The sequence below is a fragment of the Paralichthys olivaceus genome, chromosome 17 (genome assembly GCF_024713975.1).
Source record: "Paralichthys olivaceus isolate ysfri-2021 chromosome 17, ASM2471397v2, whole genome shotgun sequence".
In the NCBI taxonomy this organism is placed as follows: Eukaryota; Metazoa; Chordata; class Actinopteri; order Pleuronectiformes; family Paralichthyidae; genus Paralichthys; species Paralichthys olivaceus.
This window is the reverse complement of record NC_091109.1, coordinates 18,357,260-18,378,001: the sequence shown is the minus strand read 5'-3', so window position 1 is coordinate 18,378,001 and position 20,742 is coordinate 18,357,260. Positions and strand designations below refer to the sequence as shown.

At 45.7% G+C, this 20,742-nt stretch overlaps 1 protein-coding gene across 3 annotated transcripts in view; it reads right to left on the bottom strand.

The window, feature by feature from the left end:
• Positions 1-452: 452 nt before the first annotated feature.
• Positions 453-20,742, bottom strand: part of pld1b (phospholipase D1b) — a 21,115-nt gene continuing 825 nt past the window's right edge. The window contains exons 1-26 of one of the 3 annotated variants that reach the window (XM_069512761.1): positions 20,471-20,742; positions 14,340-14,510; positions 14,074-14,237; positions 13,302-13,444; positions 13,048-13,159; positions 12,896-12,961; positions 12,749-12,807; positions 12,234-12,326; positions 11,974-12,126; positions 11,718-11,867; positions 10,964-11,047; positions 10,050-10,131; positions 9,803-9,913; positions 9,535-9,717; positions 9,159-9,387; positions 7,588-7,707; positions 7,389-7,507; positions 7,180-7,293; positions 6,957-7,067; positions 6,575-6,663; positions 5,663-5,776; positions 5,347-5,396; positions 4,701-4,835; positions 4,092-4,245; positions 3,629-3,746; positions 453-2,997 (exon numbers count right to left, since the gene is read on the bottom strand). The exon at positions 20,471-20,742 is cut by the window's right edge and continues 551 nt beyond it. In XM_069512761.1, coding sequence (XP_069368862.1) covers positions 2,773-2,997; positions 3,629-3,746; positions 4,092-4,245; positions 4,701-4,835; positions 5,347-5,396; positions 5,663-5,776; positions 6,575-6,663; positions 6,957-7,067; positions 7,180-7,293; positions 7,389-7,507; positions 7,588-7,707; positions 9,159-9,387; positions 9,535-9,717; positions 9,803-9,913; positions 10,050-10,131; positions 10,964-11,047; positions 11,718-11,867; positions 11,974-12,126; positions 12,234-12,326; positions 12,749-12,807; positions 12,896-12,961; positions 13,048-13,159; positions 13,302-13,444; positions 14,074-14,237; positions 14,340-14,478 — 3,117 coding nt within the window. In that variant the 5' untranslated portion in view covers positions 14,479-14,510; positions 20,471-20,742 and the 3' untranslated portion in view covers positions 453-2,772. Of the gene's footprint in view, positions 2,998-3,628; positions 3,747-4,091; positions 4,246-4,700; positions 4,836-5,346; positions 5,397-5,662; positions 5,777-6,574; positions 6,664-6,956; positions 7,068-7,179; positions 7,294-7,388; positions 7,508-7,587; positions 7,708-9,158; positions 9,388-9,534; positions 9,718-9,802; positions 9,914-10,049; positions 10,132-10,963; positions 11,048-11,717; positions 11,868-11,973; positions 12,127-12,233; positions 12,327-12,748; positions 12,808-12,895; positions 12,962-13,047; positions 13,160-13,301; positions 13,445-14,073; positions 14,238-14,339; positions 14,511-15,832; positions 15,972-20,470 lie in introns of those variants that run through there. The other 2 variants (XM_069512760.1, XM_069512759.1) reach the window with 2 other exon arrangements.

Genomic DNA, 20,742 nt, shown 5'->3' with positions numbered 1-20,742 from the left:
GCAATGGAAGACATGACGTGAGAATACTACATGAAGTAATACAAGGTTGTGTTACTGTGCACTTCATCCATTCTTTGTTATATACGGTGTAAACAATATATATATATATATAGAGAGAGAGAGAGAGAGAGAGAGAGAGAGAGAGAGAGAGAATCCCAACCACTTTAGCTGAAGGTGACAAAAGAAATGAAATGAAATATCTTGGTTGTGTTGTTTTGTAACTGCAGTTTTAAAAGGTACAAATCATTTTTCTTTTCTTTTTGCTTTTACTGTTTTCATAGACAGAACATGAACACAAACAAACGTAACTCTGATAATATAAAACTTCAAATAAAAAACACAGCAGACGAAGATGTTTTAACCTGAATTCACAGACGACCACGACGTTTCAAAGAGTGAATAAGAAGTTGTGAGTGAAGAACAGACGTTGAGAGAAGCCTCATGAAAAAAAATCCATTTTTAATGATTTATTTATTTCATCTTTTCACAAGAAAACAAACAACACATGACGTGGTACTGCATATCGTCATTAAGGAGTCGCCAGAGACAACAACAGTCTGTGCAAATAGTGCAGTTTCCATAGAGACACAGTGATAAAGCAGAGAAAAGCCGGGGTCTGTTTGTGAAGCTCTGCAGCTCAGGTCCGAGGAAAAAGAGAAAAAGTATAAATAAGTGAAACAGTTCAAAGTCATCTTTCTGCTTCTGCTACAGATTCTGGTTCGGATGGAAACAGGCTGGTTATTGCACACGACAGCAAACTTTGAACATTTCTTTTTTCTGTTCGGGCGACTTCACTTGGCTGCAAATATTCATAACAGTTTTTTTTTTTTTTTTGAGCTCTGGAGGTAGAAAACACAAGGAGGTAGAGAGGAAGAAGAAAAAGAAGGAGCACGCTTCAGGGCCCATTTACCAGAGATATCGACAGAAGAGGAGCGTCAGGTTCAGTTCGGGGACAGGCACGTCTTTTAGCAACAACACAGTCCATGGCTTTAAACGAACCCTTCAGTTTGCAGGGCTTCATGCTCTTTTTTTTTTTTTGTCGGGTTTAATGGCAACGAGCTGCTCTCATGCTCTCAGCTCAAGGTAACGTCTTTGAATTTAAAGCACTAAACAGCATCATGCAGATAATTTACAGACCAACAGGAAGACACGGAGGAAGGTTGGCGCCTTCCAGACAATCGAAAATCCAGAGACGACGGTTTGAGTTCAAAATTTAAAACTGGACTTTTTATTATGCTCCTTCGACCTGTTCACTGGATCCTCCGTCCACACGTGAGCAGCTGAAAGAAACTGAGAACAGGATTCTCACAAGTTATCAGCTTTGATAAAGACCTGACCTCCACCGACTGCAACCCCCGTTACCAAGCTGTAAAATATAAATGTCCGACTGTAGCAGCTTCAACGTGGCACTAAGTGATCTTCTCATGCAAGAAACGGAACCAATCGTTATGTAGGACGTGTAAACAGTCATTGGTTTTGATGTGATGCAAAGTGATAACATGCTCATCCTGTGCTTTCAGTTTCTTCTGCTGCCCCCTAAAGGCTAAAAACGAGTAAAACACCTTGGTGCAGAAGGTGGAATGCTTCATTTCCTGTAAACAAACTTAATTAAAAGTGAAACAAGTACAAATATGATTGAACCATTATATGAGCAACATTTCCGATATGTGAACTGAAATGGTGACATCTTTCACTTCTCTCCAGAAAACGTCCCGAGACAGATCCATCAAATAAAGCAGCACCAAAGGAAGCACAGAGAGCAGACGTATAAAAACAGGTCACTTCAGTGTAATGAGGAATGTCAATGTCTCAACATCGGGCTACAGTCCGTCTTCTTTGGCACTCGACATTTTCTGTTTGACATGAATATTAAAACTCTGGGAGTTCAGAGATACGACGCAGCTCTTCATCCTCGTCTCTGCGCCGCCGTCTTCATCAAAGTCTCTTTTTAGTGTCTTTTCGAACGCAGAGGAGTCCGAGCTGCGTTCACAGACCCCTGGACGTTGCATAGTGTTGTCAGAGAGCAGGGGAGCGGAGGTTTCAGAGGAAACGATCTGGAAGGAGGAAGCTTCCGACTCTTCCATGTCTTCATTCGCTTCTTGTAAACGTCAGGTTGTCAGGTATCGTAGAGTTCAACGCTGCGTCTGCTTATGTGTGTGTGTGTGTGTGTGTGATGCAGTGTTATGCTATGTGTGCGCTCTCAGTGGCACCGACAGTTCAGAGGCTTCATCGTGAATCTGCAGCAAACACAGCTGATGCCATTTTGGAGGTCGTAGTGTAAATGTCTGCAAACCAGACTGATCAGCTACGTTCTGGTTCCTAATCACTGGAGATGAATTGTCAACAGTGCTGATTTATTTTGGCCCTGGAGAAAAAAACCAGACGATCCAGATCTATCTATCTAGAAAACATAAAAACCTACAGCAGCTCCTTTAGAAACAACTCCCAGGTTTATGTTCTCGGGCACGCCCGGGGAAAAACAATCGCTCTACGCAAACTGATTCAGCAAATAAAAGAAATGGCTCCTCCCTTCCTGTTCACTTCTCATTTCACCAACTTAAAAACTGCTGTTCACTGAACATATAAATCGTTTTTATGTGGATTGGGTTTAAGCTCCCGCGAGTCTTAATTCAGGGTAAAAACATGATCACGAGCCACTGGACAAGATAAAAGATTTTAAAATCAACTTCAGAAGTTTTGAGCCACTAGAATCTCCAAAATGGCGGCAGGTTGTGTGTGTGTGCGTACCACATGAACACACACAGGTGAGTCTCAGGTCCAGACCTCCATGGGCACCATGGCCTCCTTGGAGCCGATGGGAGGAAGCAGGTTTTGCTCACACAGGAACTGAAGAGGAAACTGGACCAGGAAGCCGCGAATCTTCTTCAGCTTCTCGCGGGCTCGGGCCGGGTCCTCCTTATCCAGGCCTGCCTTCGCCAGGTAGCCGTCCAGCTCCAGGATGTTACGCACGTCGCTGGATGGCAGACAGCGGAAAACCTGGCAGCCAGAGAGCAGGGCAGAGGAGGACAGCTTTTAATAACCAACAGGCATCTGTTATTATCATCGTAAGATAAACTGTGAAGAGTCACTTCAGGTTTTTAACAATGGAGTCCGACCAATCAGAAGGGCTCGTCAAGGCAGGACACACCCCCAAAGTCCCTGCAGTAGAAACACGTGGATCAACCGCAAAGGTTCCGAGTTCCAGAGGAAAGTTCTGCAGCTTCATATATTATATGTTTTTATAAGATTTAAATTTAAGAAACTCAACTCAAAGTCCAAATTATTTCATTTCTGTATTTCTCTTTTTATTTACAGAAAAAACTTTGCCATTTGTGAAATTTGTTTTCTTACCACAAAATTAAAAGAATCAGAAACAGGATTTTATAAAGTTCAATCAATTGACAAATGTATCAATGTAAATCTATAAAAACTAGTTTGTGAAAACTTCGTCCAGTTCAATTAAAACACTTAAAATAAAACCGTGGGAAAGATTAAAGAGAGAAAGAAAGAAATTGGACGTGATGGAGCTTTAGGGAAATATAATGTTTAATGTTGTTTAATGATGTTTAATGATGTATAATGATGTATAATGATGTATAAAGATGTATAATGATTTATAAAGATGTACCTTCTGGTAGATGGTGGCGTTGCGAGCGGAGGTGGCCATCCAGACCTCCTTGTAGAAGTGGTCGCTGATGGGATCTGAGACGTCGATGGAGGCGTCTGTGAAGGCGCCGAGGATCATCCTGAGGGGAAACAGGAAGCAGGAGGAGACACGGGAGAAAGAAAAAGTCAAACCACGCAAACAAACTGACAGCGGAGATATTTAAACAGGAAGCTCAGATTTCCACGGTTCTGTAAAGAAACGAAGACGTTCGATAAAGTCACATCTCTTAAAGAGTTTTCGAAGTTTGCTCTGAGCTCATTTATTACTTTATAAAACCAGATTTACATCAGAGCTCCGATTTCAAACCTTGATTTAAAGACGTTCGAGTCAAATGTACTTTTTCATCTCTGCAGCCAAAACAAAACGATTGCAAGCAATGCTCTCGAGAAAATAGCATCACGACTCCAGGATCCTGGATCTGTACCTGAAGCACTCGAGACGCAGCTGCAGAGCGAATCTCCCAGCTTGGTACGGCTGCCCGTCCATCACCGCATCCACCGTCTCAAAGTCCTCCACGATCACCGCAACCTCGCTGTCCCTCTTCCCCAGCATGCTCCGGTCGTTGATGTTGGCCGAGCCTGCAGAGACACAAAGGGAGACGCTCGATCACGCGGCCCACCAGGTGGCGCTGTAACACCTGAATTTGCATGATGTGCTGAAGAGCAGACATCGAACACACCTCTGAGGAGAAGACGAGCGTTTCACTGAACGATCTAAACTACTGACGACTCAAAAATAAAGAATACTGAATAATAAGAGGTTTCTACTTTCAAGACCATTTAACATCCGGTGGCTGCTTTTATCCCCAGAACCTCTTTATTCTTATTCTTTATTTTGAGCACGTGTGGTCACAGTGGAAACTGAATCTCTTTTGGTTTTTCTCGTTCTTATACAGAGAAAACTCTGAACCACCTCCGCAGCTCGTGTCTTTCATTGAAATGAATAAAGTCGGGAGAATATTGAATTATCATCTGTTCATCCTGCATGAACACCGGATAGATGCATTGTGGGATTAAACGTGCTGGAGGTTTACCGATGATGACGGTGTTGTCGTCGGCGATGAGCATCTTGCTGTGCACGTAGATGAGCTCGGTGACGAGTTTCCCCTCCAGCTCGGCGTGAGTCCGCAGACCGGCGATGGAGATGTAGTTAATCCACTGGTCTCCCACTGGAGACAAGACGCAGACACTTACACTCCATGTTTATGTCTTCTGAGACCAAATCTTCTGTTTGGAGTTTGTTTAATCATCAAGTTCAGTCTAACTTTCATTCTTCTTCTGTTTTCAATCCGAACAGGAGTTTAAACTAAAAACACATTTACTTCTTTCTTTGTTCGACTGGATTTTAACTTTTTCTGTTCTGTTTAAATCTGCTTTGGTTTTCTTGCAGCTCGACTACAGCTTGAGCTTGAATGACAGACTGAGTCAACGCTAACCCTTCTCTATATCACACATTATACTTCACAGTGAACTTTGTACTGAGCAGTAGTAAACACAGGGTTCCTCCCTGTGGATCCACCTTTTGTTATAAGATGTGAATTTGAATATTTTGGGAGTGAAACCTTTTAAAAGGTGCTTCAGCTGTTTCTTATTTTATATTTCATCTGAATCAAGCAGCTTCAGTTCCTCAGAGTCTGATCTGAGAGTTGTGTTAAAGAGGCGTCGTGTCCTCTGACTCACTCTCTCTCCGGAGCTGGGAGATGATGGAGTGTTCTCCTCGGTTCATGGTCCTGCAGAGACGGAGGGACAGAGGTGGATGAGTGGCAGCTACACAGTCCACACAACACCGGCCTTTGTGTGTCTGTGTGTTTGCACGAGGAGGGCTGAGTGTTTACCCAAGAATGCTACACAATAAATGTCTGCCTCGAAAAGGAATGGCACGTAAGTACACACACACAGAAGTAGATCCAAGATTAGCAACTGTGTAGTTACAGAGAAGGAGTGGAGGAGGAAATCCATCAGTGGCCTCATCACACGCACACACACACACACACACCTGTAGTTGAAGTGCATGACAGCCTGGAGGGCGCTGCCTCCTCCTGTGTTGATGTCTCCTTCAAAGCCCGGCAGCAGAGGCGTCACCACGTACACTCGGTATCTTTTACCCTCCCTAACAAACGTGAAAACAGACAGACGGAGATGTGATGACGTGAGGAACACGAAGGACAAAGGACAGATGTTCAGGTCCTTTGTTTTCCACTAAGCTACAAAACCAGGTCAAAGTGAGGTTTGGAGCAGAGACGGAAACAAAGACTAAGAAGGTCTAAATCTCCACAGTTTATAAAAAGTTCTTTAAAAACTGAAAACTTCTTTTCATTTGGGGAAAGACGAGTGATTTTAACAGGCCGAGACGTCTGTCAATCAAAGAAACAACCTCCGGGATCCGACCTGATGGAGAAATAAAGGCTCAACACGGATTCTCCTGAAAACACTGGACTCGACTGTTTCTACAGCGACGCTCCTCAGACAAACCAGGTCAGGTTTGTGTGTTACTGTGTGTGTGTGTGTGTGTCCACTGATAAGCTCTGACAACACACACACACACAGAGAGAGAGAGAGAGAGAGAGAGAGTAAAGCATTAATAGGAAACTGTTAAAATATAAACTGACTGAGTCACGTCACCAATTTATGATATTAAATCAGGTTATTAGTCACCTGGACTGTACACAATGTGTGTGTGTGTGTGTGTGTTGTGTGTGTGTGTGTGTGTGTGTGTGTGTGTGTGTGTAAACTGGTTGTGTTTCTGGGAAGTCGTTTCAAGATAAGCCTGACTGCACACACACAAAAACAGTGTGTGTGTTTGTGTATGATTATTATGTTTGTCGAGGATTTTTTCTTCTAAATCATTTCAAGGCAAAGCATGTGTTCAATGTGTGTGTGTGTGTGTGTGTGTGTGTGTGTGTGTTACCTGTGCGCTCTGATGATTCGCTCGGTAATAGTGTCGCCTATCTTGTTGAAAACGTGCCGGTTATCTGCGCAGCTGATGAAGAACTGATTCTGAGAGAGAAACAAAACAAAACAAAACCAAAAAATCTTTTTAACTTTGGCTTCTTTTCAAAAAAGCCGAGCAGATGACTTCCTCTCTCCTACAGGAGAAGTTTAACAAGGGGGTAAATACATACGACACAACGACATCAACACACGATCGTTCGTATCGCTGAACTTCAATAATTCACATAAATAATAAGATCTGTGTTGTTGCCATGGTTTCCTGCAGGAACATTTCCCCCTGACTCAGAAACGTCCCAGTCGTCCCGTCCTCTGCTGAGTCATGGTGCGTGTGTGAATACCTCGATGTAGATGAAGTGCTGGCTGTTCTGGATGGCGTGGATGTAGGCGTTGTGGATGGACTCCTCGTGGTACTTGATGCCGGCGGACCAGTCGGAGGCCGAGCGAAGGATCTGAGAGACGGAGGGAAGACGGTACGATGACGTGCTCAGTTGTATTTCCAGTGAAAGTCACTGCTCTATCAACACTGATGCTAACAAAGATGGACGACATGGCAGCAGCTACCTGTACTTTGGTGGGGATGCAGTTGGGGACTTGGTAGCGCTGCTCTCCTGCTGTGGTGTGAGACTTGGGCAGCAGATAGGGGAACGACAGCGAGCGGTACTTTGGCTTCACGAGCTGGGAGACGGAGGAAAGAGTTACAGCATCACCTCGACGTGACAAATGCACGGTAAATTCACTCGCTCTTATCCGGCGACATCGCGGCCTCTGACCTTGGTGAAGTTCCACCTCTGGATGAAGTGTCTGGCCACGTCCCGAGCTGCTTTGCCGTGAACCACCGACGCGATGTCATGCCAGGGCATTCTGGGAGTTGTGTGTCTGTCGATGAAATCTGAACGGGCAGAAAGGAGAAGAAGTGAAGGGCGAGAGACAATCACAGGTTGGAAATCAAGAGTCTCGCAGTTAGTTTACCGTCGAAGGGTTTTTCCAGCTGAATCCAGTCCTTGTACACAAAGTTGCAGTAATCCTTTCCGTGCCAGAACCGCGTGTTTCCAAACAACTCTCCCACCCCCGTCCGCACCGAGCCGCTTCCTGAAACACACACGTGAACATTCGGTTACTAATAATACAAACACGTTTCTTCAAAGTTCTTTATCTTCATCCTCTTTGAATGATTTGGTTCTGATAACGTCAGCACGCGGAGGAACGAGGCTTCCTCTTTCGTTTTCACATCACAGCATAACAGAGAGAGAGAAACATGCAAACTGAAGTGAAGTCACTCTTTCACTCACCTGTGACACACTGAAAAACAAATTGGTTCCACACTGGTGAGAGTAATTGCGTTGGAGGGTGATCTGTTGTTTGCTTCCTGTTCATCTCTGACCCCTCTCGTCTATCACATCAGCAGGATAAACAGAGACGAGCCTGGCAAACAAACTGCAGGAGCTTCTCCAGCTAATAAAAACCTGCGGCAGCTGTTTTACTGCAGAACCGACACGTGCGCCTGCAAATATGGTTTGTTCAAAAATAACGATGATAAAGGTCGAGTGATAACAGGCTGCGGCATCTCGACAGATCGACTCCAGCCTTGTTTGAGGCTTTAATGAAAATCCACTCATCCTTTTCAAGCTGTTTCAGGATTTTCTCTGCTCCTCTTTTATTCAATTTGACACTAAAATCAGTGTCTGCATCCTCTCTCTAATTTTATCCTTGTGATTCATTTATTTCCACCAACTTCTTCTTTTAAAATGTCCAAACAGCTGAAAAATGCAGAGTGACGTTTTCAAATGTCTTGTTTCTGGTTGAAGTTCAGTTTAACGCACAAATCAGAGAGAAACAGTCAAACCCTCACGTCGGAGGAGCTGCAAACATCAGACGTTTGACGTTGTTGAATCTCGTCAGGAAGAAACGAGCCTCAGACTCGCACACAGAGCGACACACTCAAGTCAAGATGAGAACCTCAGCAGAGCACAAAGCGAAGCGGGAGGTGAGCGGCGGGGTCGACAGCTGGAGACCCCGCGGCCCGACTCACCAGCCTGACACCGGCCCTCGGGAGCGGCCGCCCTCAGCTCGGCCGGCCTGCAGGGGATCAGACCGCGCTGGCTGCTGACGCTGTCGGACCAACCTGAACAGAGCAGCTCAAAGCACTGAGGCGGCAGCACAGGCCGAGGCTCATGCTGCCGCACGCAACTTAACAACGACACGCAGACCAGACAGAGAAGTGGAAGCAACCACAAGAGTCTGATGTTGAATTCTTGGCCACAGGTTAAAGTCGCTGAAATCCTGAATGATGTTGAAATGTTATTAATAATACATTTCTTCATTTTAGAATCTGGAATCTGAAGAGAGAGCTGCAGGTCTCTACAGAAAGTTATTTTACTCAGCGGCAGTAATCACAAGAACAAATATCCTTGTTCAACAACAGCCACTGTTTCTGTATGAATCTGAAGCTTTTACACATATTTTAAAATATCAATATTACTTCATTTGGTGCGTGTGTGTGTGTGTGTGTGTGTGTGTGTGTGTCTCGTGCACAGACTCACTCTCTTCAGTCTCCAGGTCGCTGTCACTGTCGCTGTCGACAGCCTGAGCCAGGCCGTGTTTCTGCAGGTGTCTCCTGATGCTGAACTTGGTCCTCTTCAGCCTCCCCTGACTCTTCAGCTTGGGCTGGTCCACCGAGTCCGCCACGGTGAAGATGCCGTTCCCGTTGCTCTGGGAAACGGCGCCGCTGCCGTTGGGCGGGGCAGCGTTACTGGAGGAGGCAGAGCTCGCCTACGAACCGAAACCACAATCATCAGTGCGTCAGTGTGATGTCAGAACAAGAGTCAAAATCAAAGTGATGGAAATTAAAAGTGGAAAACTTTATTTATCTGATAATTAATGATGACGTGTGTGTGTGTGTGTGTGTGTGTGTGTTACCTGCTCCAGGTGAGAAAGCGCCACACTCCCGACGTCCGTCAGCCGGTGCTCCCTGTCGTCCCAGCGTCCGTACGCCAGGTCGATCCCGCTCACGAAGGCCACAGATTGGTCGACGATGATGATCTTCTCGTGATGCGCCCACAGGTAGACGGCGGAGGACACGTGGTCTGGGTGACGCATCACCTGCGAACACACGTGTGAAAATTCTTACACGGAAACACGCAGCCCCAGCGAAGTGCATCGGTGTGAGCACATGACGGACGCTCACCTTGATGTTGGGGTGAAGGTGCCGCAGCGTTCTCTTGCTGTAGCCCGAGTTGATGCCCAGAGCAAGCTCCACCTCCTTGTACAGCATCACAAAGACTTTAACTCCTTGTTGCTGTGAAGACAAAAACACGACCACTGATGAACACAACCTCCCTTCTGTCATTGCATCCACCCCCTGAGCAGCTTCGTGGTCGTTCAGGGTCGAAGACGCCGTTTCTTCGGACGGCCGAGGAAACGTTGGCGCTCACCGCTTTGCGTTTCAGGACGCAATCCAGACGCCAGCGGTTGCCCTCAACGACGGGTCTCTTCAGGAAGATCTCTGGACTCAACCTGTGGAACAAGACACACGTGAGAGAACGAGACAGGTCGACAGAGCACGTCCACACCAAACCTGGAAACGTCTTTTCTCTTGTCTTCCTCCTTCACTTCCTTCTGAGTTTAACCTCATTTATTTTCTTTTTCCTGTTTTTCTCAATGACTTAATTTATCACGTAATTACGTCCTCTCTTTATCCGTCAATGGAACCAAACTGTAAAGACTGAGGAGGCCGAACGTTCATCCGGTGACAGAACTGAATCCGTTACTAACGAGAAATAATTCAACAAAATATAAAACATAGGTGTAATTGTTTTTAGACAATTTACTTATTAATTCGACCATCACATATTCTATCTTAAAATAAAATCCTCACTGCAGCCTGAATTAAATGGCGGCCAACGAATCATTGAGGCACGTTGTGACCAACAAGACCGGATCAGCAGGAGGTTTCTGCTCCTTCAGAATAAAACCAGCGTTTACAAACTTCTTTTTAATCATCTCTAAAACTCCAGAGTTCTGAGGACAACAGATCTGTGATGGGTCTTCAAAAGAGAAGACAGAAGTGTAGATGTAGCCTAACACACACACACAGACACACACACACACACACACACACACACACTCTGCAGGTCGTGATATTTCTACACGTGTACTTGTATAACAGAGTCTGAGCCTCAGACTGTAACTGATCTCTTTGACCAGAAAATCTCCCGTAGAGGTGACCGCAGAGTGCACTCACCACACACACACTCACACTCACTCACACACACACACACACACACACACACACACACACACACACACACACACACACACACACACACACACACACACACACACTCACCACCAATCTGTGATGAATATTTCCTCTTTGGCTTCTTCGAGAGCATCTGCAACGTCCTCCATGTATGTTTTCCCGTTCACGTACCTGTAGAAAAAAAAACACACATATGTACACGTAAAAACACACAAACATTTCGACCACAACAAACCAACACTTCACTGCCGTCACCTCAGTCGGTCTGTCTTCTGCTGAATCATGCTTTTTATAGTGAACACACACAAACACACACACACACACACGGTGTCACAGACAGACACACACACACGAACACACACACACACACACACACACGGTGTCACAGACAGACACACACACAGACAGACACAGGCGGTGTCACAGACAGTATAGTGTTGCCCAGCAGGGGGACAGGTGACGAGCAGAAGAGGCTCACTTTCCCTCTCTTTGTGTCAGGTTACTCCAGCAAAACACACACACACACACACACACACACACACACTCAGACAGACACACACACACACACACACAGCCTACTGGACCAGGTCTCATGTCGGCTGCCTGGAGCTAATTTGCGTCACATTAACGTTGGCACCAGAAGGTGTTTTCCTCATTAACACACATTATTTAACTGTTTTAACACATTCAGCATCAACGTCTCTCTTCGGGGGGGAAGTGGAACAAACTGCTGAGATTAAACGGAGCTGAACGAAGTGGCCCATCTGATCTAGATGTCGTGAGAAACGTTAAATGTGAACGCAACACCGGTGGGCGGCGTCAGTCGGTCGCCGCGGGTTACCATTTGGCAGGGATGTTCTCTTCCTCTCTGGCGAAGGATCCGAAGCGGTGGTCGGTGAGGAAGGCCGAGCCGTGCTTGTGGACGAAGCCTTCGATGGACTGACCCCACCAGCGGGCGTGTCGGTAGCTGCTGCACTTCAGCACCAGAGACCTGCGCAGACAACACGGCTTGAAAACAAGGTAGAGACGGAACCTCGTGATGTCAGAGGTCAAACAGAGCAATCCCCTTAAATCACTTTCAAACAGTCGTCACTGACCTGGACAGGCTGTCGATGCGGACACCGTGCGTGGTCTCCGTGTCTTTGGAGTCCATCTTAATGCAGAACTCTTTGTCGACCAGCATCACAAAGGAGATGGCACCTGAATCCGGCTTCATGTACAGCAGGAAGGAGTCCTTCACCACCAGCCAGCTGTCCGAACACACAGGGCCAGGAGAACTTAGAGACAGTGTTCGTCTGTGACTGATCTCACACAGAGAGAATCTTCTGTTTTGTTTTCTGTCTGTGTGACAACTGACCGTTTGGACCAGCGGTAGCACATTTTGCTGCGACCGCAGCAGTTCAACCCGGGGATTCGATGGCCGCCGGATCGCTTCAGCACCATTCCTTCTCTGAAACGCACAGAAAGCTCATGTTCGCACACAAACAAAAGGAAAACTGCACAAGTACCGATATTTAATCCCAGAGCAAAAATCGTACTGTGTAGAATTTAGTGACATCTATGTTGGAGCTGAACCCCCCCCCATAGAGAGGGTCCCCCCCATGTAAATATAAAGTATTTCAATATAAAGAGTATTTTCTGGGGTAAAAAAAACTACAATTCATATAATTTAGATGAAACAAACTAGTGAAAACATCATGAGGATTATTGCACATCACATTTCTGCCAATAGTCCCTTTCACCTGAATCTGACACACTGGAGCTTTAAATATAATTATTATATATATTATATAATACAATTATCTATTAATACAAACAAATCTTATTGGATGGGACAGTTTTGAGAATGAATAGAGTTAAATCATTTCTTACAGGCCTTTTGGTCCCAGGTCATGGATGAAGGACAGCTGACTCACATCAATGAACTCCATCTAAAATGTTCAATAAAAAATACAAAATCTTAAACCAGCAACATGAAACTTCTCGTTGCTGTTTTCCCGGAGCATCTGTCGTCCTCACCGTGGCGTGGTAGTTCCTGTACATCGGCATCTTGAGCAGCTTGTTCAAGTAATCTTCCAATTGTCTCTGGAAAAAAAAATCAGAGACATATCAGCTGGTGAGGTTCGTAAAATCAAACATGTGTGAAAAAGAAAAAGAGGAAAAAGACAAACCCTGCGACTGGACACTTGCTCCTCTCTGGCCAGCTCGTCTCGGCCTCCTCTGGGAAGGTTCGGCATCTGCCTCACCTCGCTCCTCTCCCCCGGGTGCCGCTTTATTGTGTGGCTGCCGAGAGACATGACCGACCACCGGTGAGCAGCTCGTAGAAGGTAAAGGACCAGTGGGACGAATGTGTGAACGGTAACAAGAAAGCATCGAAGTCAAAGAGCTCGGATCTGCTCCTCACTTTGTGATGGCGAGTGTTTACCTGCGTGACGGCAGCGGCAGCCTCATGAAGGTTTTGTACGTCCTGAGCTCTCGGTGCAGATCCATGAAGTGTTTCTCCTTCCTCTTCACCAGCCATGTGAACTCCCCGTGTTTCAGCTCGATCTTAAACACCGCTGGCAGGGACTGAACACAGGAGCTCAACTTAGACATTCACTTTAATGGTCACCACTTCGTTGTCGACGCTTCAGGAGCAGACGTAACAACTGCTCGAGCCCCTTCAGCGATTCTTATCTTATCACACTCATCGTCAGCCGACTGTCGACTGACTTCCCTCAAAAAGTTTCCCTGAGAGACGTCAACTCTGGCTGCGTTTGTTTAAAAGAACTTTTATCCTATTTGTTTGATGCACATCTCGACCGATACGTCCAATCAGGGCGCTGCACTGACACAAGCAAAACATCAACAAACTTTTTTAACATTTTCAAACACTTTTCTTTCATATTTGCATTTTTCTCATTGGTTCAAACAATAGCCTGGTCTCGTTAACTAACTAACAAAAGCTAACTGTTTCCCTCGGTCTTTGAGTTAAACTGAACGTGTTTTGGCTAACGCTTGATAATTTGATGATTTAACATCAGATTCTCTGAAAATCTAATTCCAGTGACTCGTTGGCAAAATTCAACATCGGATACATTTGTGGAAAAGGACAAATTCTGTGCACGTCTTCTGAAAACGTACGAGACGGAGCGTCACGTGGACATTACAAACAGCAAGAGCAAAGGGGACAGGAGGGTGAGGGGAGGAGTCTGCACCTTGTTGACACTCCTCTGCGCGGTGATGTTGAAGCGGTCCTGAGCTGACGTGAAGCGCTCCACCTCAAGGATCTTGGCCGTGATGGGAGAGGACAGGAAGACTTTGGCCTCGGACTCCTTGAAACCCACAGTGTGGTAGATCACCTTGAAAGGCAAATGCTCCGCTGGAGAGAAGCAGCGGAGGAAACGTCACACATGTAACGTGAAGGAAACACACACACACACACACACACATAATGAACATGCAGCTGGTGAACAACACACACCTGCGACGTTGGTGTCCGTCGTGTCGTACTCTCCGTCCTCCAGGTCCAGCTCGCGGCTGTCGAGCTTGTCCATGATGCCGGTCATATCGTTGGCCACCAGCTGCAGGGTGCTGGACGTTGGTTGGGAATGCTGCAGCATGGTTAGCACTCAGTCTGGAGCCCGGGGCTCTCCTGGAGAGACAGGTGAACACAGGAGAGGGGGTTTTAAGTCTATCTGAGATGTGGAGGCGAGCGGAGCCGACTCCCGAACAACACAAGTGCTCAGAACTATCCAGGGTCAGAAAGCACTGGATCTCCAGGTCAGGGAGGGAATGTGTAACGACCGACTGCTTCTGCACCTCAAGGGGTTTGTTCATTAACTTCAGCAGGACGACCGACGGTGCGTGATTATGTTTCACACACACACACACACGCTCTTTATATTGAGGAATGTGGAGCTTCTCGTCTGTTAATCCTGTTGTTTGGATTAGTGTCTCGTCTGATGTGATCTGAGGCTGTGCGGAGGGACGGAGAGAGAAAGTGATGGATGGATGTGCTGCAGGTTTGTGAGGATAAAACGTCCCGAAGAAAAACAACCGGTGAGAGGTAGAGTAGATGAACAGGAGAGGACAGGAGAAGATGTTAGGATGAGGAGAAACAGATAACTCTCGAATCTACGGACTCCTCTCCTCCTGAGACAGTGAGGAGAGATGTGACAGTTTCCTTCATGAAAGCTTCAGTTTGCAGCTTCTATCTTTTGCTTCTGCGCCGAGTTCAGCCGAGGTTTGACTTCGGCCTGTCTGCTTTCACTTCCTCCGCCAGACGACACCAGCACCAACCACAACAGACAACAGAGGCTGAGGTCACAGGTCTGAAACCCACAGAGGCCACGAGGCCTTAGTGCCCATGAGCAGACACGTGTAGTTAAGAGACTGAATATTGAATCATCAACCTTCCTCCAGCTCTGGATAATGAGACGTGATGAAAACCGAAGTTTCTTTATCGTTGATTCTCCAGCAACTCAAATCTTTTACTGGTCAATTAATTAACTTATCGTTTAACAAACACGAGAAGACACAGACATCAAAGTTTTATCAGAGACGAACACAAAGTTTGTAACAAAGGAAATATCCGACATTTAAATTCTGTGATGAGAACCGAGCTTTTACTGACGAGCACTGAGCCATTAACCTTGAAAACAGAGAGTGTGTGTGTGTGTGTGTGTGTGTGGAGATATTATGCCCAGCCCAATGAGCACTCACATTGATTGGGTACAGTGTGGTACATTACCCCCCCACTGCACCACTCGCCAGCCAGGTGGCAGACCGTTGAGTCCACACGCACACACACACACACACACACACACACAGTGTAGAAACTGGAAACCTCCAACAGTCTGGTGAACACTGTATAATAGAATAGCAGGAGGAGCATGACAGACACACACACACACACTCTCACACACACACACACACACACACACACACACACACAAGGATCCAGGATCCACTGACCTGAGGGAATCCCGACGTCTTCATCATCATCATCATCATCATCATCTCTACTTTTCTAAATTGTCTCCGTCAGAAAACAAACCTGCTGCTCCTCTTTTCTCTCTCTCTCTCTTTAAATCTGCTCACACACTCTCCCCACTCTGCAACACACTCATCCACACACACTCACACACACTCCCACACACACACACACACACACAGAGTCACAGAGCCCTGGGAGGGTGAGAGCTGAGTGCAGCAGGGACGCAGACGGTGGAGGGGAGGACTTGGACGAGGGCGGGACGCAGCGACGGGGGAGGAGACGCGATTGGTCTGAGGGGAATTTAAGGGGCCCACAAACACCCAATGATGAAGGGATGTTGAAGTTGATGATTTCATCTGACACAACTTCATCACTTCAGGAGGAGACGTTCCGACATCTCCGACCATGATCATGGAAACTAGAATATTAGACGGTTTCACTTTTACTCAAACAAACAGGTGATTAAATTAAACCTGTGACCACGTCTTCAGCAGCAGTTCACCTCCCAACCTCCTGGATCATCTGCTGCACGTCAGAAACCTTTCGAACATGATCAGTCCCACTTCATGACAAACACACACACACACACACTAACACACACACACACTAACACACACACACCAGTGAGTGAATGTTGTTTTAGGCAACAGGCTGAACCAGTAGAAATCTTTTAATTGCAAATGAAGCTCGAGGCCGGAGCTGCTCCCGCCCTGAGACGAGCCGCCATGACTCATTGTTGACATTCCAGAGAAGGACCAAAGCATTCAGACTCCACCTACACACACACACACACACACACAGGTTTGTGTTTAAAGCTGCATGAAGAGTGACCTCAAGTTTAAATTGTAACTTTTCTCAATGGAGTCTGGCACAGTGTGAAACTACAAACTCATGTATCCACAGAGTAAACTTGCTTCTTCTCATTACTTCAGAAAATCATTCCCTCAGATTAATAATTAAAGTCACTAGATCATGAAGCTCACGGGTTCATGTGCCAACTTCGACCTTGTGACGAATGAAACGTGTCTTTGTCGAGTTTCTGGGTTTTTTCTGTGAGGAGAGAAACTTTGAGGTTCTTTAACTCTGCACAACGTTTGCGTCCACAAGAAAAACTCTGCAGCAGACTAAGAGCAGAGAACCACACTGTACCTTTAAACCTTCCACCGATGCCTCATGAATTCACGGGGACAAGTGGAATTCTTCACCAGCTGGAGGAAACACTCCTCATCACGCTGCTCGGACTCTGAGCACATTTAACAAAGTGAAGACAATGGACTACTCAGACTTCCTGCTCCTGATCGATCCTGTGCATCGTCTTTGTTACTCTGCTCATTAAGAAGCTGCACCGACATCTTCACATCTTCATGATGGATGATCTCACTCAGACCATGAAAGACGCTCAGCAGACAGAAGGCGTTTCCTTCAGGAGACACGTTCACATCAGCTCCATTATGTTTTCACATGTTCAAACAGCCTGAGTGTCAAAATAAAAGTTAATATTATCTAAAACAGTGTCAATCAGTCTGTCAAAATAAAAGTCATAGTAAGGCGTCCTGGTGCTATGAGTCACTGATGACACTGTGATGCTGCCACCTACTGGTCAGCTCTGTCTACTGCATCAGCCACTTCCTGCACAGCCATTCACACCATGAGGTCACCCAGAAAATAAGAAAAAGATTCATCTCAATGAAGCAGGAAGTGGAAGTTAAACGATCATTTCACCAAAACAGAAGAAGTGAGTTTAAACGTGGGACCTGGTGGAGATGGTTTTATAATGTGACTGAAGCATAAAGCATCACAGCAAACATTTTAAAGACTAAATAGACATTATAAAGAATTACCATCAAATAATGAGCATCACATCTCTAAATCATGTTCTCAATTAGGAATTCATTAATTATGGATTCAAAATGTAATTCAAGTTTTAGATTTTAATACTTTTACTGTTAATTCAACTGTCTGTTAATAGATTGATGTGATTATAAACTTATGTAACATGTCATTTAAATTAAACTTCTAGAAGAACTCTTCTGGTGAAACTATCCAGAGCAAAGTTAACTTCCGCTTGTTGGATGAAAACCTCGTAATTCCAGTTTCGGGGCGTGTCGGAATTTCTGACGATGGGAAGAAAGAAAGAGACTCAATGTTTTTATCTCGTATAAATTGTTAGAAAGAAACATGGTGGAATATTTCCCATGAACGTTCATAATAATAATAATAATAATAATATATATAGCTTGAATTGATGTAGCGCCCTTCAAGAGACCTCAGTGACTCTGCTTTCAACATTGGGAGGTTTCAGCTCTGTCGTGCAGAGCTCAGTTCTCTGTTGCATCGTCATCCTGTTTCATAATCACCTTCACGTTATCTGCTGCATCATTAGAGCTGCTTGAGTTCAGGAAACCACAGAAAACTTGTGTCCTTCAATTGTTTGTCATCGAGAGCATTAAAACACAGTTCATGTGAGACATCGTCAGTTTGTTGACGTCGAACATCAGGTGGATAAATGAAGACCGACATCATCCAACAGCATGTGACCACAGACACACACTTCCTCTTTTTTAACCCTGGAAAAGTGTGTTACTGTGTGTGTGTGTGTGTGTGTGTGTGTGTGTGTGTGTGTGTGTGTGTGTGTCCAGGTAGCAGCCACGGTTCACCGAGTGTTTCTCCCTCTTTGTGTCTTATTCTCTGTCAGGTGATTGTAATCTGCTGATCCGCAGCAACATGACTCAGATACTTTCACTGGCCAAACCTGTGTGTGTGTGTGTGTGTGTGTGCACATGTTCCAAATTTACAGAAATTTTTGGCATGCAGCTGACACTCCCACCACATCCCGATCACTGTTGTAAGCAGGAGGAAGCTGAAATACCAGCTCCGTTCACACTGAGCATTTTGTTCCACTAACAGCCGGCGTCAGGACCAACGCTCGATCAGAATCAACTGACCTGTTGTGAAAATGTGTCATCAACAGTTTTCTGTTTCTTCTCAAACCAAACGTCCACAAAGCTCCAACATCAAGCTGCACCCAAGTGCAACACGTCATCTTGAACCCATGAATTATTCTCTGAGAAAATGTCAAAGAACGACGTTAATTCACCTGATGAACACACGAGTTCTCTCTTTCATGGACGTCTGATGAGTGGTTTCTACATAATGTTGCTGAAAAACAGATTAACGGACCGACAAACAAAAAACACTCTGCGAATGAAGTTTTCATCTTGAAAATATCTGGAAAAAAACATGTCTGGAGTTTGTGTTTCTCATGGTTTTGTAGAGTTGAAAAATAAAACAGAAATACTTGTTCGAGCTCCTGAAACTGCCCTTTGTAAAACACACACACACACACACACACACACACTAACAGCAAGTCTTTAATCATCCCATTAAAGTGGTTGGAAGAAGCAGCCGAGCTGATTGTCTGATCTGTGCATCCTCCTGGGTGTGAGAGTTAAACACACAAAAGTTATCACACTATCTTAAGAACACAACACTGTCCTGGAGGTTTTTATGGCCGGACACAGTCCTGTGCATGTGTCTCATGGCTCCTGTTTACTGGCAGGTTGTGGGTTTTGTTGCTGCAGCAACAATAAACCGGTTGCTTGAGTCAAAAGAACGTTGGCAGATGAATTAATGAGTCTAACCAGAGCCGCGGGCAGATCCTTGATTTGAACTCCGACTCAGTGAGTGTGAGAGCCGTGAACGCACCGTCCCGATGAACGGATTCAGTCCTGATGCAGACGACATTTCAGGCGCTGATTTGTTTACAACTTTGCATCAACGGTCTGTTTGTTTCCTGTTTCAACACCGCGACAGTTCCGTACAACAAACTCAGCACCATAAAGAAACGGCTGTTTGGCACCAGGAAGGAACTCGACCTCATCCTGCAGCGACAGTGAGACACACGTCGTCACACAGCGTCACAGCCGGACCTCGCTGGTCCTCGCAGCACGTATGTGTGAGAACTTCAGGTGGTCACACACAAAACCTCTCTCAGGTGTCTTCATCGCATCTTCCGTCAGATTTTAAGGAGTAAAGTTCCCTCGGACTTGAGTTCATCTGCTGTTCAGTGGACGATCGTCACATTTTGGAAAGAAAAGACGTCAAAAGATGTTTTTCAGACTTCAGTTTGAGTTTCACACACTTTTAAAGGAATTGTGTGTCGCTGCAGTGTCGTACTGTCAGTGTGTGTTTCTGCACATTGTTCTGCAGATAATATTTATCAAAGGATGGACCGCTCCCACCACACCCACTGCCCCTTGAGCTGTGTGTGTGTGTGGGCCAAAAGCAGAGACATGCCCACAAAGTCAATTAAGCACTCCCATGTTGCCGACCATGTTTACTGGAAGAGCCATTACATGAATAAACAATCTCTCTCACACACACACACACACACACACACACACACACACACACACACACACACACACACACACACACACACACACACACACCTGTGCACTACTGAAGCCGAGCCCATTCGTTGGCCTCACAAGTGAGTCAACCATTAGACGTCACACACAAATACTGGAAAAGCAGGTCTTTCTAAAACACACACTTCCCGTCTGTTGTCGCATTTCAACAACCTGTTCATGTCCCCAAACCAGCCGAGGTATTACCTCACACGTCGTCTTGCGGCAGCGTTGCAACACGACGAGGCGCCCTGCAGACGGACAGATGGAGACACCATCTTCAAAAATGGTTCCGGGACCCAATGAACTCTAAAAAGTTTGAAAAGGAGTGATGACGTTCGACCGGGGAAACAAAATGACCCATCAGACTCAAAGTGACCACACAAAGCGTCCAAGTGTCTCCACCTGACCCTGAGGGGGGGACTTCATCAGAGGACCAACACGAGGATCTGTACTTATCACGTTACTCTGTAAAATCA